Source organism: Alexandromys fortis, unplaced genomic scaffold (assembly GCF_014885135.2).
Source record: "Alexandromys fortis isolate MF-2015 unplaced genomic scaffold, M_Fortis_MF-2015_v1.1 scaffold_4, whole genome shotgun sequence".
Lineage (NCBI taxonomy): Eukaryota > Metazoa > Chordata > Mammalia > Rodentia > Cricetidae > Alexandromys > Alexandromys fortis.
Window position 1 is genome coordinate 17,958,871 of NW_026067944.1, and position 18,106 is coordinate 17,976,976.

Consider the following 18,106-nt stretch of genomic DNA (forward strand, 5'->3'; position numbering starts at 1 on the left):
AGAATCTATAAAATAGTAAGTTTATAATATTAGTTATAAGAAATCAGTAATGTCCAGCATTCTGTGCAACACATACAAACTGTATTTTTTTTTCAAAATCTGAAATTAGTTCTTAGAAATCAAATCATTGTAATTAAATTAAGAATTTTTAAAGGAACTTTGGTTTTTAAAAAAAATGATTCAAAGTGGCAGTAAGCATGACTAAAAAGTCATCCTACATAATCAGAAGACGGTTACTGCAATTTCCTCACATAAGATTGCCACATGCATGATGCAAAGGCTTACTAATCAATAACAGAAAGCAAGCAATAGCAATGTAAACACGGTAATATGTACAATTATCTCCTTTCTCTTTGACCAGTATTGATTCTTTGGGAACAAAGTACAAGTCACTCGAATCCTTTAGTTGTCCTGCATCTCTGATACAAACAACATATGACTATATCAGTGTGTAAACCACTTCTCTATTTTCAAGATTTGATTTAGTATTTCTGTGTTTTAAAAACAGTTTGGCCATAATTCAAGACACATGCTTCTAATTCATGTACCTGCACATGAGACCACTTTCAGCAAAACTTTACTTGTATAAGCTGAGCTCACTTGTAATTATGGTTAATATCCTGCTTATATCTGTGGATTCATGTTACTAAAGTGGATACCAATTAGAAAACACTAACATAAGTTTGAGTGAAGGCTTACCATAAAAAAATGTGCCAAGATTGCATCCACTTTTCCACATCCTGCTACGAGAACCCCAAGCAACGCTACAGTCTACCCCACCCCAGTTCACTGCAATGGTCTCACAGCCCCTGCTTTACTCTCTACTGACTGGTTTCCAAAAAGCCCTCATATTCTGATCAGAACTATTCTTTAAAATGTAAATTACATTCTGTCACTTCTCAAAACTATCCAAGGACGTCCCACATAGCATAACATCCAAATCTTCCCTGTGGTCCCCAAAGGCCTTTATCCAGAGTTCGGTTCTGACGTCATTTTTAAACAATTCTTCTCTCCCGTTCCAATGCATCAACACTCATCTTTGCGCTGTTCATCAAACACACCAAATGTCCTCCTCCATGAGACATGGAACTTGCTGTTTACTTTGCAAAGATTCACCTGATAATCTCAGCCACATTTTTTATGACTTGTTCTCTCAAGCCCCTTCTCGAATGTAACCCTGTCAGAATCATCTTTTCAGTTTGTTCGTGTGCACACTCAGTGTTAACGCCTTGCCTGGTTTTCCTTTGTCTTCATAGGATCAATGAGCACCTGAAATAATTTGGCTGCAGTTTGCCACTCAGTGTTAGAATGTAAGCTTCATGTGACCAATGAGTGCTGCATTCATCACTGGAGCCTTACCTGGTAGAATAAGGATCAGCAAATGTAGGGCTCAGTAGATATTTGTTGAATGAGTTACAGAGCCCGTATTTGGATCATACAAAATAAGTGACAAAAATCACTTATAAGGTAGGATAAATTTCCTTGAGTTTTAGCATGGTAACCACTTAATCACTGCACAGCCTATAGAATTCTTGTGAATTACGAAACAATTCTGAATCATGGGTTTTATATTTAAATTATTATTTTTAAAATATATTTTGAAAATTTAAAATACTTCAAAATTAAGGAAGCCAATGCTATCAGATAAACGTTCAGTTTATAGCGTAATTTAAGCAAACACTTTTCAGTTAAAGTGACACACGAGCATGAGGACTCGACACACAGCCATTTACTATGAGGTGCATCAATAATCCCAGTGCTGGGGAGACAGCGACAGACAGATGTCCTGAGTTCACTGGACAGTTAGTCTTGCCAAGTCAGTGAGCTCCAGGTGAGAGACCCCATCTCAAAAATTTAAGGTGGAAAGCACAAGGAAGACACTAGACCTCAGACTAAGCACATACACACAGGTGTGCTTATACACACACACACACACACACATTATATAAATCTTATAAAAGGCAATTTAAATTAAACCATAGACATGTCACTAAATACGAGTTTACCAATGATCATAAATACTGAATATAAAACCTGGAAGTGAAACTTCTTCCTGTCATCCTATACTCTTACCTCAAAAAGCCCCACATGCTAAGGTGGAGACTTTTGAAATAGCTGAGGAATGCCGATCAAACCAATGGCTCTCCCACACTTCTCCCCACTATCAACGAAGCTTAATCTTTTCCCCAAGAAAAGCCTCATTTTTGACTGTACTGATTAAAAACATGACCTCAATTATTAATAGAAAATAAACTTGAAGGAATTATATGAAAATATTAAAATACTGTGGTTGCTAAATGCCTAAGTGTATGTTCTTTGTTCAGAATTGGCTAGTTATTTATAATACCTACATTTAAAATTGAATTAACCTTTTGGTGTTGTTATGACGTACATTTCTCTAATTGAAAAACTACTTGCTGGGAGGTAGCGGCGCAAACCTCTAATCTGAAACTTGGGAGACAAAGGCAGGCAGATCTCTGGCTACATAAAGAAGCCCTATCTCAAAAAAATAAAAATAAAAACAACAAAAAGCTTCATAACAACTAAGAGTGATTTCCTTTGATCAGAGATGTCTTCATATTAATTTATGCCTGCTAATGATTCCTGACTTAGAGAGGAGATCCAATATTTATTCCCCCCCCCCAAAAAAAACTGCTACTGAACATGGAAACTTGACAACAGAGTGGCTCAAATAAGCAACTTGAACAATCTTTGAAGTTGCTACTGAGACTAACAGTGAGTCGAATGCAGTTCATGGAACATTGGGTGATCCAACATAATTTGGTTTGATAATCAGGTTATAATTTGACAAAAAGTGCATCGAAGAGATAACTTTAAAATCCCAAACATACCGCATTCCATAAACCATCGTTGATAACAGTGCCTCCAGTTGTGATTTGGGTGGAAAACTCATTCTTAAACTGAACTTCAATCTTTCCATCACGAAGTGCGATCAGGAGCCAATCTGAGTGATCGAGAGACTCTGCATACAGTATGATGCCCTCTGAATCATATGTTCGAAAATCAAATTCAGCTGAAAATCTAAACAAAGAGACAGTCTTCTTGTGAGGAATTTTGATGTTTCAATGTGTCCACCAACACACACACACCGCATACTGCCAAACACTATTATACTGAAGGAGAAAACTTTTCCTGAGATTTAAAAAGAAGACTTTAAAAAATGATTTAAAAGAGCAACATTAAATGGTCATGGATTGTCTCTGGTTCCATGTATGTTTCAAAACCTGGTTATCATAATTTCTTGATTATTCTTGGAGTCTTTTTTTCTCAATGTTTTTCATTTATGGTAGTGTTTTGAAGGCATCTTTTAGATACTAGAATTAATGCATGTATTCAGATATTAGGTTCCCTTGGACCTTTTATATACTCTAAATGTAAGAATAAGGAATGTGTGTGTGCGCACGTGCATGCGCGCATGCACATGCGCGCATGTGTTTACTGAATCCATGAGTAATTGGTAGACGATGTCACAGTGACATACTTGGTTTATCTAGCAAAAGGCATAAGCTCCCTATGATTTCACAAATGCCAGGAAATGATCACTCACAGATCTCCACAAGATGGCTTTCAGATGGTTAAATATGTAAGTAAACTTTTACGGAATCTCTAAAAAGAATCAGCATTAACTCAGGACAGGGTGGTGAGCATCAGGGACTGACCAAAAATTTTGGAACCATGGCATGTGTCCTGAGCACTTCACATCAAGTTCATGTGGGACATGATTGGAGGGGTATGTGCTTTTAGTCAGTATAAGAACTAGGCTACTGGGGCTGGAGAGATGGCTCAGAGGTTAAGAGCATTGCCTGTTCTTCCAAAGGTCTTGAGTTCAATTCCCAGCAACCACATGGTGGTTCACAACCATCTGTAAAGGGGTCTGGTGCCCTCTTCTGGCCTGCAGGCATACACACAGACAGAATATTGTATACATAATAAATAAATAAGTAAGTAAATAAATAAATAAATATTTAAAAAAAAGAACTAGGCTACTGTCGAGCAGTGTTGACACACGCCTTTAATCCCAGCACTTGGGAGACAGCCAAGTGGATCTCTGTGAGTCTGAGGCCACTCTGTTCTACAGAGCAAGTTCCAGGACAGCCAAGAACAGCTAAGGCTACACAGAGCAACCCTGTCTCAAAAAAAACAAAATGAAACCATGCTACTGTGTCGCTTAAGCTTTCCATAGACAAAAATGTCCTGAATGCATCAGGAAGAGGGGGGTAACACACAGTAGTGCCAAAATGAAGCTAAAGGAGCTGAGTAAGAACTTAGCCAAAGTGTATTGAAATGTTTCACAGAAAAGAAAGGAAGTAATTAAAGGAGGGGGGAATGAAAAGAAAGAAAGGAAGAAAGAAAAAGATAAATGCTTTCCTGATACTGTAATTGCATAAATCATGAAGTAGGATGCATGAGAATTAAGCTTAACAAACATCCTCAAGCTAGTCATCGGGGAAGTGTGCACTCTGATAATGCTTACTGTTATCAACATTCTGGGTATGTGTACAGTATAGCTAGTACAGGAAGGAAAATCTCCTGGGTGTGGGGTATTGACTGAGTGCCTACCCTTAGAATGTGTTAGTGGAAACCAGCATAAAGATGCCCAAAGCATCAACTAATAAAACTGTTTTTAAAACAAACAGGAAAAAGGAAAAACCGTTGTATAAGTATTTATCACATAAACTAAGCAAAAGAATCTGAGTTAAAGAGTCCAGACTTCAGATTGTTGCTAAGAATACCATATGTCTGTCGCATCACTGAAAAACAGTCATAAAGGCAGCATTGTGATGGGCGCAAACCTTCCCCAAAGGAAGCAAAGAAAAAGAAGTAGGATAAATATTCCCGTATTTTGAATTTCCAAGTAAGTATTTGAGAGAGATAAAACGTGGAGTGAACTGTGTTGAAAGGACAACTCTGTAACTCTGTAATGGGAATGCACAGGCCTGTTCATATCTAGAAAGAAAGAAAGAAAGAAAGAAAGAAAGAAAGAAAGAAAGAAAGAAAGAAAGAAAGAGAACCATTTCCCTTGGCACAAGGACTTAAGTCCTTCTTCACAATTGTCTGAGCATTTGGCTGATGTGAAGAATAAACTATCTTGCCAAAAACTAAATCTGTGTTTGGTCACGATCTTCCAGGAGTTGATCCTATTATGGAGATAATTTCCTTCTCTTTGTAAAATAATACTAAACGGTATTTCAAAGAGTCATGTTCTGCATATGTTCTTTCTGGAATACATCATCACATCCTGACTCATTACATTGGGGACCAATTAATTGTGTTTCAAAAGTACCGTAGAGTTGAAAAGAGACAGAATTTGTCAACATTTGGTAGGCCAAGGGAAGCAGGTGGTTATGGGAAACAGAGGTGAAGAGGTTTGCTTTAAGGAAATTACTTTATAAATATTCATCAAGCTGTGCATTTAATATGGAATGTTTAAAAGATACTACACTTCTGAAAGTGTAAAGTAAATAAATCAATGAGGAAACTAAGGAATACTGGGGAAATTGGTTTGCTAAATCTGATCCAGCATTAGGTACCAAGTTAGAATAAGTTGACATAACGAAATAAATAATGTGAAAGTAAATAAAGATATATGGCAACACTTTTCTCCCTCATCCTCTCTGTTGTTATAGCAAAGAACACCTTAAGTCTTATCAGATAGAAACAGTATTTGTTCATAGATGTTTATGGCAAAACCAGATATTGAGAGAAATGGGATGTCCACGAAACATACTCACTTTAGTGAGTCTTAGAATAATTTTCTGGGCACTTTCATGATAAGACTTCTACACATTCAGTTGAATTGATTAGTGAATGATCTATGTTTAATTAAATTCTAAACATTCATGATGGAGGAAGGTCATTGGCTAATAAAGAAACAGCCTTGGCCCATTTGATAGACCAGCCTTTAGGTGAGTGGAATAGACAGAACAGAATGCTGGGAGGAAGAGGAAGTGAGCTCAGACCCAATAGCTCTTCTCTCTGGGGCAGATGCGATGAAGCTCCGACCCAGCATGGACGTAGGCTAGAATCTTCCTGGTAATCCCACCTTGTGGTGCTACACAGATTATTAGAAATGGGTTAAGAGGCTGAAACTAATGGGCCAGGCAGTGTTTTAAAGAATACAATTTACAATTTGTGTGTTGTTATTTCGGGGCATAAGCTAGCCAGGTGGCTGGGAGCTGGGTGGCAGGAACGCAGCCCGCAGCTCCTTCAACACATTCATGCTTATTTAATTGATTTTAAAAGTTAGCCTCTAAACTTAACTTTAAATAAGTTTTTCTTCTGTTTATTACATCGAAATTATGATTTACTGCTTCTAGTGGCAGCATGTATGCAATGAGAAAAATGATCAGTGAGAATCATGAATGAGAAGCACAAACAGAAACATTTTTCCTAAAGTCAGTCTAACTACAGGGGCAAAAGCTGAGGTATTCAAATTGCCAAACTAAGTAACCATTTCTTTAGAATACTACTTGAGCCATCTTGCTAATTTTCCTTATTAGTTTTCAATGTAATAACACTCCTTAGATACACTGACAATTTCACTTAGATTTTAGAGTGTGTAAACAAGGGTTAAATTTTTGTAAGTAGCTTAGATCTACGTTGCCATTTCCCAGTATGTAACCACTGGGAAATGGAAAATGACAGGGAAAAGAAATCTTGCATTGGGAAAGTCAGCCGTGGTGAATTTGAAAATGCTCTAGTATAAAAATTACATGTGTGAACTTCACCAAAATGGTAATATACATAAGTTATCAGATTGATAACAAACCTACAGCTGTCTTTTCTTTTCTCCTTCTGTTTAATCTGCAGGAATTCCCACTTACATTGGTTCCTCACCTGGTGATTTCTGGCAAACGAAATTTCAGATACAAGACAACTCCTGCAAACTGCTCAGCCAAGTATAATAATTCATAATTTTTATCAAGGTTCAAGGGAAGGCACACTGGAATGCCCTGGAGGAAAACAAAATGCATGAATTATTGTCTGAAGTTTCTCTTCTCTCTTTAGTTCCCAAAATACCCTCTGAAACAACCTCACATCATAATGTCTTTGCAAACAATAATGAATATCTTCCATTTCCTTGCAAAACCCATTCATAAAGCCTCCAAAAGTATAAAAGCATGGCTATAGATTATCTTTATTATTTCTTTCACATACCTCAGTGTTAAGTACAAACTTTTACTTCAAGTTCCAAATACTATGTTGTCAATAAACTATACAATGTCTTGCATTAATTATATCTGAAATTATTCATTTAGTTATTAAGAAAAGATATTGAAAGCAAAAATGTGCTATCTAGATACTCAAGAGAACACTGACATCTCAGCAGTGAATAAACCTAAATTAGCATCTCATTCTCTGAGAAATTTACATAAAAATGATTCAAAGTCATGTGATCTTTTATCAAGTATTTGTTCCTTAAAGCTGAACAGCAACATTAAAATACAAAGTTATCTGGAGATGAGATTTTTTGGGTACAGTGAAGGTCATGACCTTGATAGGATTCTGCAGTTATTAAATAGAGCTCCAAAAAACTTCATAAACAATTCAAGGTGGATAGTAGTATTACTATAGTAGAATTACTACTGAAATAACAAGGGATTAAACTATAAAAGAAATTCTACTACATGGCCTTTCAATTGAGGAGCCCCAGAATTATTATCTATACCCACTAACCTCCTGATCCTTCTTCATGTGGGTAATGTGACTTTTATTTTTTTAAGCATATACTAATCCATCTTGGTCGTGTGCATGCACATGTGTGTGTATATCTGTGTGTGTGTGTGCACATGCAGTTTATACATATAAGTATAGTTGTACACAGTGAAATCATTATTTGGGAATTGTAAAAAGTCTGCCGCATAATTATATATAATTTCACCTTTACATGTTTTAAAATGCAAGATCAGAAAGAATCACTAGAATGTATGCCTTAAGCGGAAAAAAAAGGAGGGAGGTGGGAGAGACAAATGTTGACTTATTTATTCAATAAAGGAAAAATTAAAACCATCCTATAGATTGATTTCTTGGGTCAACTATGCATTAAGTTTGAGTGTTGACAAGCATGTTTGAGACAAACTGATGAACATAGTTGGTCTCTGAATTATGATACATTTAAAGTTACTAAATCTTCTTGTGACAAATTTGTTTCCACTGGGACATTTATGAACACTTATAAGCATAAACAGGAAGTAGACAATCTTGTCAGAATGTAATACAGGACTTTAGAAAATGTTGTCACTAAAATTTCTATGTAATATTCTTTTAGTGGTATTAGAGGACATTGGAGATAGATGCCTTCTTCATAATCAACCAAACCCTTGTGAAACCAAAGACTAGAACTGCCAGGCTTTAATTACTGTTCAGAGAAATGAGATCTGGGTTCTCTGTCTGAGACTGGGAGGAGACAGGCCACAGGGAATTGCAGAGGGGTCATTACTTGATAGCTATCTAAACCTGGTTCCAGGATCCCAACACTTCTTAATGGATAACACCCTTGTTGGAGGCTTTCTGATAAAGGGCAAAGGCATAACCATTGCCCTTTCAAGTGAGAATCATCTGAGCAGAAAAATGGCACTCAGGAAATATGTCTGTTCTGGAGATGTTAGAAGAAGAAAGAGGAGAAGGAGAAGAAGGAGGAGGAAGAGGAAAAGAAGAGGAAGAAGAAGAAGAAGAAGAAGAAGAAGAAGAAGAAGAGGAGGAGGAGGAGGAGGAGGAGGAGGAGGAGGAGGAGGAGGAGGAGGAGGAGGAAGGAGGAGGAAAGAAAGAAGAAGAAGAAGAAGAAGAAGAAGAAGAAGAAGAAGAAGAAGAAGAAGAAGAAGAAGAAGAAGAAGAAGAAGAAGAAGAAGAAAAGAAGAAGACGACTAAATGCATATGGGCATAACAGTATTCTACAGTAAACTCACCTATTTCCACATTGTGTTCTGTTTCAACTTAATTTTTTCAGTGAATATTAACACTTTTCACTGAAGCACCAGGGGGTACATGGGTATTTCATTTAAGAAAAGAGGTAAGTTTTTTTTTTTTGTTTGTTCATTTAGTTTTTGCTTTCTTTTCATTTCTCTGTGTAGCTCTGGCTGTTCTGGAACTCACTCTGTAGACCAGGCTAGCCTCAGAGATCCTCCTGCCTCTGCTTCCTAGGTGCCGGGATTAAAGGCATGTTATACCAGTCCAGCCTGATAAGAAGTTTGAATTTAAAAGGTTTACCTCACAGCTCTTCTGATCTTGGGCAAGTCTGAATCCTTTCTTCCCATCACAGTAACAAGAGTAGCCACCAGGGTAGTTGACACACAGTTGTGCACACATGTTCTCAGAGCATTCATCCACATCTGAGGTGAAAACAGAAGAACCCTTCATAGCTTCTCAATGACCAATCCAATAGGCACAGGAGTCAGAAAATGCTACAACAACATAGCTAAACACAAGGACCTAGAAATTTAGGAGTTCTAGTGGCAATTTTTATGTATATGTTCCAACCAATTTTTATAATTTTCAATAATTAATAATAGCATAGTAATTATGCTAATTTTATGATTTCCAACTTAAAAAAGAAAAATATTTAGGGTCCCCACTGTCATTTCTGATTATAAAAAAAATTCCATTCAAATCGCCTTCCAATTCTTTGATTTGAAAATAAGGGGAGAAGGGAAGAAATTAGAGGGGAAGGAGGACAAAGATGAAGACAAGGAGAAAGAGAGACTGAAAGGGAGGGGACAGCTGACTTTAACTGACTGAAAGTTCATGCACTGGATAAATGACAACACCAAAGAGTTGACTTTTTATAATAGTGCAATAATTAATACTGGTCATATTCTCTTTTCTGTATTAAAAGATAGTTTATTCTGAAACTGAATAGGAGTAATACTGTCTCCGGAACACATATTTATGTCATCACGAATTCCAGTTTCCAACATGGAAGCAGTTCTATAAAATTTTTATATGACAAAGAAATTCATGAAACAAGGTACTTGTTAAATACACTGGTAAAAGCATTAAGTAGATAAAGCAAAGTAGAGAAATCTCAGTTACAGCCATCAAATGGTACCTGATAACTCAGCCTTTTTAAAATATTTATTTATGTATATGAGTGCTCTAATTGCATGTATGCCTGTGTGATAAAAGAGTACAACAGAACCCATTATAGATGGCTGTGAGACACTGTGTGGTTGCTGGGAATTGAACTTAGTACCTTTAGAAGAGCAACCAGTGCTCTTAATCACTGAGCCATCTCTCCAGGACAAACCTTTTATTGTTTTGTTTTGAAGACAGTGTTTCTCTGTTTAGCTCTTGGAACTCACTCTGTAGACCAGGCTAACCTCGAACTCCAGAGATTCACCTGCTTCTCCCTCCCTGGTGCTGATATTAAAGGTGTCCTCCACAACCTGCCTTTTGTTTGTTGAAAACCAGGGCTTTGTTAAGTTCATAAATTCCCAAGAGTCTTTGTTAGTGACAGGATGCTTAGTCTTACAGTTTGCTGCAGAGGTGGGCAAGAAGTGGCTACTCAGAGGACTAAGCCTGAGATAAATTGTCATTAGGCTCTGGGCCTGCAACAATTAGAACCCTTCATAGTCTGCAGTTTTAACCAATCTATCAGCCTTTGTAGTTACAGCTTCTTTGTAGTAATTCGGGTCCACACAATCATCTAACACACCTATCTAGGCAGCATTGTCTATCCATTCATTTGCTATCTGCTCCTGTTCGTGACCTTCACTATTGTCCTCCACTTTCAGTGTCCTTCCATCAGATCAATGCGTGACTTCATATACTTATTTCCTCCTCCCTGGAGATTGTGCTTCCTTAGTCAACCTTTCCCATGCTCATGTCTCTTCATCACTGAGATGTTTTCAACATGATAGCTACCTCTACTTCTGTCAAAGAAGTCCTTCATCTCCCAACACATTAATGTCTTTTGGTTTACATTTTAGAGTCCCTGTATTTTACTCTCTTACCAATTCATAGTGAATATCAAAACACATGTTAGTATCTGTGCTGATTTTATCATGTGTCCCCAGTTGAAATTTCTAAGTAAATGGAGTGCCCATTTGACTCATTATCTTTTCCCACTATAGGGTATGTCCATAATTAATATTGAATAGTGAATATCTGTCCTGATCATGATGGGTGATATTAAGAATTTATAGGTTATAAGTTTAATGACATATATTAATGTTCTTTTTTTCAAACATTATTGTGCTATTCCATGATTTGAAGTCTTTTAACTGATCTGCACCCAACTTTCCACATTGTACTAGCATGCCTAAGCTAAAGATTGTTTCAGGGCTACAGAAAGTCCTTGATATCTCATTGAATACACCCTATTATAAATTCATGAAGTTCTTATTAATACAATCATGTAATATATGCTCTTTTAAATACCTTAGAATACATTTCCAGAGTTAGCGATACTTCAAATGCATTAAAATTGTATGATATAGGATTAAAATAAGATATATATGGACTCATATATAAAACATTTAAAAATCTGTCCTTTAGCCAATGAAACTGCAATCTAGATGAAGAAAATGGCTAACAATGATGAGAGCAGATAATGATAACACAGGCTGGTCACGCTGTGTTGGAACAAGGACTTTTAATCTTATCATTGGCCAGAGGTTGGAAGGTTTCGCCATTGCTGGAGGCCACAAATGCCAGTGTGTTTGGGAGCTTTAGTTTCCATCTGTTTTGTCGTTGTTGTTATCTTGCCTCTTCTTTTACACAGCTACCTAGAAGCTACCTCTGAGGATGTGACCAAAACACCAGTCCAGACACTTGGACTAGACAGATATCTAGACAGATACTGGGGGCAGGGGGCTGGACAGACAGCTCACCTCCCATTTCTTAACAGTTTCTGCCATGAGTGGTACATTAAGCCCCCAAATGAGCAGCTAAATGGTACCCCATTTCTGAGGCAGCGGCTGCCCCGCAGAAGCTCTGCTAGTTTGCATCCCTTAGAAACCGAGCTGTTAATCTTTCTAAAATGTAACTTCCCTGTGGTCCATGAGATTCAGCCTTGGAGTTAACAAGACAAGAGCCTGACCAATAGAAGTTCTGTGACTACAATAAGGCCCTGAATCCTGTGTTCCTTAAACTTAGGAAGCTTCTGTTATAATCAAGGACTCTGCTCGTCTCTGTTTCAATGAATCTGAGAATTCATAAGTTTCCTAATAATAGCAATGGGGATAATGGAAAGTAGAAATAGTTGATTGTGGGGATAGGGTGACGTCAAACATTTCAACATCATACTATAAATAATTAGAAAAAAAGTCTATTAGAAAATGACCATCCACTTACATAGATTCAAAGACAGAAAGGTTTATTATAATAGCAGGGATTATCTGTAATAAGGAAACCATTAAGAGAAAGCTGCTGTTATCTACTTAGCAGTTTCTACTTGGGGTGATGACAAAGCTTTGAAAACAGACAACTGGGATGTGAAGGCTGCAGAGCTGTGTCTCTGAGCTTTTGCTTAAAAATGGTTACAAATACACAGCATGCTCCATTGTTGATGTTATTAGTTTTTGGCATGATGCTAATTCACCTGGAAATTTTGAAATATTTAAAGAAATATATGAGATAATTCATATATGATAATCTGAAATCTAAGACAAAATAAACATAATGCATTTAAGCTTGCCAAGGCATCCAAGCTGACACCATGCATCCTTATGGGGTTTTGGCATCTTATATTAGTAACACTCAGCTTTCTAGAGGTCGAGAGACCTTGTTCTCCTTTTATTCTTGACTTTATTTTGTATGCATGTGTGCCTGCATGCATATATGTGCACCATGTATATGCAGGTGTCAGAGGAGGCCAGAAGAGGGTGTCAGATCCCCTAGAACTGGAGTAACATGTGGTTGTGAGCCAAATGAGATGGCCTCTGGGAACTCAGTCCAGATCCTCTGCAAGAGCTGCAAAGTGCTCCTAACTACGGAGCCATCTCTCCAATACCAAATTCCTATTTTAAAGTCACATACATGCACAGAAAGTTACTGAAATAAATATTTGGAATGAAACCTAAGGTTAATAGGCAGGCTCATGGTTTCAGCCCCACAATTAAAGCATGTGTCATTTTTCTTTGTCTATATAAATTTTTCCTTTCAAATTAAAAAGCTTCAATGTTACCTACAGGCTATTAAAATGTGTTAATTTTGCCATAATAACAAAGGGAGTCTCTAGTTTTTATAAAATTTGGTAGGTTAAATGGCATGAATGATACATAAACCCAAAGATCATGGGTCTTACTTGATACTTCTATTCCATAAGGAAGTCAACAATCACCAAATCAACCAAGCTACACCAGAGATAAGCACAAGGATGCTTTTTCTAATATTAAGCCAGGGTTCCAACCCACCCTCCCTACCATAATCAGGGATGCCATCATCATGTTACCTTTACAAGACTTTGATGAGGGATCATATCTGTAGCCCTCAGGACATTCACATTCAAAGTCTCCTGGGATGTTCTTGCACACAGCTGTGCCGCAAACACTCGGCTTCAGAGAGCACTCGTCCAGATCTACAAATAAAATCAATGTGTTAAACACTCAGCTTCAGAGAGCACTCATCCACATCTACAAATAAAATCAATATGGTAAAATTTTCCCAACAGTAAAGAAACACTTGGAACAGCAAAATAGTAAATCTATCACTGTGCTTTAGTTCCCTAGAAATGATTTTTATAGGAATTCATGGGAAATTGCACTAACGTTCCTTTACAAGTATGTAAGAAAAAGAAAAGGATTTAGTCATTTTCTTATCTACTGGGGAGAAGTCTAAAAACACGTGAAAGAAGAGGCCAACTATGTTCTTAACATTCTTTAAATGTATTTCTACATTTATATTTCTGAAACTGGTTGTAAATGTAGATTCACTTAACTCCTTATTACAATTATTCAACAAGTGCAAACTCATTTGCTTTATATCTTTATTTGGAAGTAGACAAATATCTAGTATTTTTACCCATCTTGCCCACAGTAATCAAGAGTGATTTACATTTAAGGTGGGACTGAATAAAGTCTAAAAGTTTCTCAAACACTGCAATTATTCTAGTGTCTTTTAGTATTAGGTTAATACTGTAGACATTTCAGACGTATTTGTTGCACTACGTAGTGTAGAGGGAAGCAAAAGGTGGGTCGCAAGGAGGTGGTGGGTGGCACTTTCAGGCAAACAGAAACAATGAGATACAGTTCTGCACGGGTGCAATTATTGCTCCGCTTTCTTCATGTAGGTGAAGGAGAAAGACAAACTCATTTCCAACGGTGAAAAATGGCAGTTTATCTGGGGAGATGAGTAGACGAAGACATTGTTCTGTTTCATATAACTTGTTCCCAAATAACAGATTTAATCCCTATGGTAAGGGAATGTCTCTTCATCCTAAATGAGTCAATGCCAGTGTTTGGAGGGTAAAATTATACAAGAATTATGTAAATATTACTCATGAGGAAAAACACAAATACTTGAAATCTATAATATTTTTTACAACTTAATACGAATTCTTAGTTTATTGAAAAAAAAATAGTGTTAAACAGCTTCTTAAAAGTCCACACTTTTAGAAGAAAATAAAAACACATTTCTTAAATTACTTGGCTTTAGGCATATTTGTAGGGAAATACATAGATACTTTGAATTTACATACAGCACACTGGCGTGGTGATTCTGTCTCCACTCTAATGCCTGGAGAGGCTTTAGACTTTCATATCTGGTCAGTAACTGCTAACCTGAGTCCATGTATATCCACACCAGGCCAAGGTCCTACTGTAATAGCTTTCTACATGAATTATTATGCAAAGAAAGAATGGAAGACACACGTTCTGGTCTTCAGAAACATTCTGTTGGTTGTTGGGGGCACTGAGAAATGCACCCAGAGCTTCCACATGCTGACCAAGCACTTCAACACTGAACTATATTTTTAAAATATATATATATTTATAATCATACAGGCATGTATTAATTCAATGTGGATATGAAAAATGCACGAAATTGGGAAAAGAATAGATTATTCAAGTATTTAATTGTTAAAGTAGGAATGGGTACTACCTATTTATATATGCTGAGTTAAAACATCCTATAACTGCTCTTCTAATGATGTGCCTACTCTAATAGCCAAACTCAACATTCGAATAGACAGATAAGGAAGATATACAGTCATAAATTGGATAATAGCTTGGAAGAGGCTGTTACTAAATGCATTTCATTTCTGCTTCATTCCACGGGATTTGAATTACATTGTATTGAACTACACAATGCTGACTGCTACCAAGCAGACAGAAAATCCCTTAAATATGAATTCAGACTGGGGATTTTCTAAGATAGAAGCAAAGGCTTACACAAGGAAACTTCACACTTAACCTACTGAATTTTTAACCTCTTAGGAAGAGGCACAAATTCCTTTTTAAAGGGTTTCTGCTTTGTGGAAAGAATTTGCCACAGGCTCAGAAGTCTGACTTTAACCATCCATTCACCTAGCAGGGACACTTATAGGTATCTTATAGCAATTCACGCAGTCCAACGAAGCAGTGTGTGCAAGGAGAATACGGGAAAACATTGAAAGACAAAGATTCGTGGAGAAAGTCAAAGTAACTACAGCAACAAATCTATAAAAGGCTAACCTGACAGATTACTTACATCCTTAGGAAACTATACTTAAGACCAGGGCGCAATAGTCAGTGTGTGAAGAGAATGAACAGCAGAGATTCTTCACCTTTCTCAAAGCCGGCATCAGAAATGGGGTGCAAAAAGAAGGATTTATTTTGGAAACCAGAAAGATATTTTTGAAGAGCAAAGATGAATATAAGAGTGATGGTATTAGGATTTGCAGATTTTCCGTGTGTAGCTGCTGTTCATCTTATGGAACAATAGGATGGTAGCTGATTCTGAAAACAGGACAAATGTTTTTGTAACATGCGTAGCACTGAAGACTGTCTTTCCAATGAAGTGCTCTAATCACCCCTATTTATCACGAAACAAATTCTTAAAATATGCAACTGTACCAGGAAGAAAATAAAATACTCTTGCTTGCTATTGGTAGTTTAAACTAAAATGGAGTCCAAGTCAAAGTGGTACATTTACAATAAGTACTTTCTGACCAGAGTGTTTTCCAGAAGTTTCTCAAGAAAATTCCCCTACCTGAGCTATGACCTCTAACAGTAAACGTAGTTTTATTCCACGTCTGTGTTCTTACCTTTGCAGTCTTTTTTATTAGAAAGCATTGCAAAGCCACTTCTGCAAGAGCAGTGGTAACTTCCGGGAGTGTTCTCGCAAATCTGGCTGCAGCCTCCATTTACGTTTAAGGGGTCTTTACATTCATTTACATCTACAATGGGAAAACAAAGTATTTTTAATGAAACACCACCTTCAGATAATCAGTCATGCGGTCAGCCCAGAAAAGCCAAGGGTTTTTCATACACACCAAACTGACACTTGTCTCCCTGCCATCCTGGTTTACAGATGCACGTAAAAGCTGCCTGGCCGTCTTGGCAGTTCAGAAACCCATCTTCGTTGCATGGCATGGGATCACATTGGTCTGGGATGGCTGAAGGAAACAGACTTCCACTTAATTTTGACCTCAGGCAGGAAAAAAAAAATAGCAGAAATGGAAAAGTACAATTGCATCCCTAGAACCAACAAGACTACGATGCATTCTTTCAAACAGTACGGACTTGGGATGTAGTTCAGTTGGTAGAGTGATTGACTATCTAGCCTTCACAAAACCCTGCATTTGATCCCCCAGCACTGCAGACACCTGATAGGGTGGCTCATGTCTTTAATCCCAGAGCTCAGAAAATGAAGAAAGGGTGATCAAGGTCATCTTTGCATAATAGTCAGTTCAAGGTCAGCCAGTGCTACAATAAGACACTAACTGGAAAAAAAAAAAGAAGAAGAAGAAGAAGAAGAGAAGAAAAAGTGAGGCAGGCCTCACTCTGGAGTCCTGGCTGTCTTGGAACTCACTTGAACTCACAGAAAAGTCTGGCTCCCACGTGCTAGCATTAATGGCAGGCACCACCAAGACTGGCAAATACTTCTCTTGATCTGAGTCTTATAACAGTTCCATGAGGAGGACAGACCAAGCAAACCATTCTCTGTGAGACAACAATACAATTTGGCAATTCCAACTTGGATTATGTCGGAGTTTTTAAAAGGGACCTTCCTGCCTTAAATAAGAAGAAGTCCCATCAAAATCTATGAAGTAATGCTTTTCAAACACTGGAGAATGAGTTTCAGGAAAATGTGGTGCCTAAATGAAAGGTAATGAGCACAACAATCATGTGGTGGTCACCGTGGGCCCTGTATAGACTTAAGAGAATAAAGGCTGGTTTGATACACGTATTTACATATTTATATCATTGATGCCCAAATGATAAAAAACAAGCATGGCTTTCTTCTGACAATTAGTAAACTAACATTTCGTCATACTGTGCATACACAACTCTAACCAAAATAAAGATGCTGAAGTTACATTTCTGAAAGCATTAACCTGAAGTCTACCATCTCTGACCACCCCTCAACTGAAATGTTAGGGGGAAAATTCATTTTATGCAAAACAGATGCATTTACAACTGAAAAAGTATGCTCCTATGTGCAATTCAAAAAGTACATCACTCTTTGGCATAGCCTCCTTCAAGGGTTTGCTTATTTAATTTAAACATGAGTTTACATAGACACAGCGTATTTTACTTCCCAAGTCTTCCATGTTGTTTTATTTTGTTTGTAAATAGTAGTTTACCATTGACGCAGCTCCTGAGATCAGGGTAAGCATTAGTTGACTGCCGCGCAGCACTGAAGGCGCCAGCGCGGAAGGTGCCCAGGCAAGCTGTGAGAAAGAAAAGATGCAACAGTGTCACCGCAGCTTTGATCCGAACTACCAGTAGAAACTGTCCTAAAGCCGGGGTATTTCTGTTCTGATGGCGTCACAGGAGTTAGTACTCAATGTGCCACCCTAAAATTTCCATCTCCCCCTTTTTTGGGTCAAAGTTCAATAGAACTCAGTTAAGCTGAAGACACTTATGAAGTCTACGTAGCGCGGCATTCTTTTAACAGGCATTACTAACAAGATGACCAAAGCAAGATGCACTGTCTTTTTATCGTT

The 18,106-nt window shown here is 37.4% G+C and overlaps 1 protein-coding gene across 1 annotated transcript in view; it reads right to left on the bottom strand.

The window, feature by feature from the left end:
• Nucleotides 1-18,106, bottom strand: part of Pros1 (protein S) — a 70,473-nt gene that overhangs the window by 16,489 nt on the left and 35,878 nt on the right. Inside the window, exons 4-10 of the mRNA XM_050149017.1 lie at nt 17,744-17,830; nt 16,430-16,552; nt 16,202-16,333; nt 13,412-13,537; nt 9,229-9,350; nt 6,859-6,974; nt 2,853-3,042 (exon numbers count right to left, since the gene is read on the bottom strand). Of these exons, the coding sequence (XP_050004974.1) occupies nt 2,853-3,042; nt 6,859-6,974; nt 9,229-9,350; nt 13,412-13,537; nt 16,202-16,333; nt 16,430-16,552; nt 17,744-17,830 (896 nt within the window). The remainder of the gene's footprint in view (nt 1-2,852; nt 3,043-6,858; nt 6,975-9,228; nt 9,351-13,411; nt 13,538-16,201; nt 16,334-16,429; nt 16,553-17,743; nt 17,831-18,106) is intronic.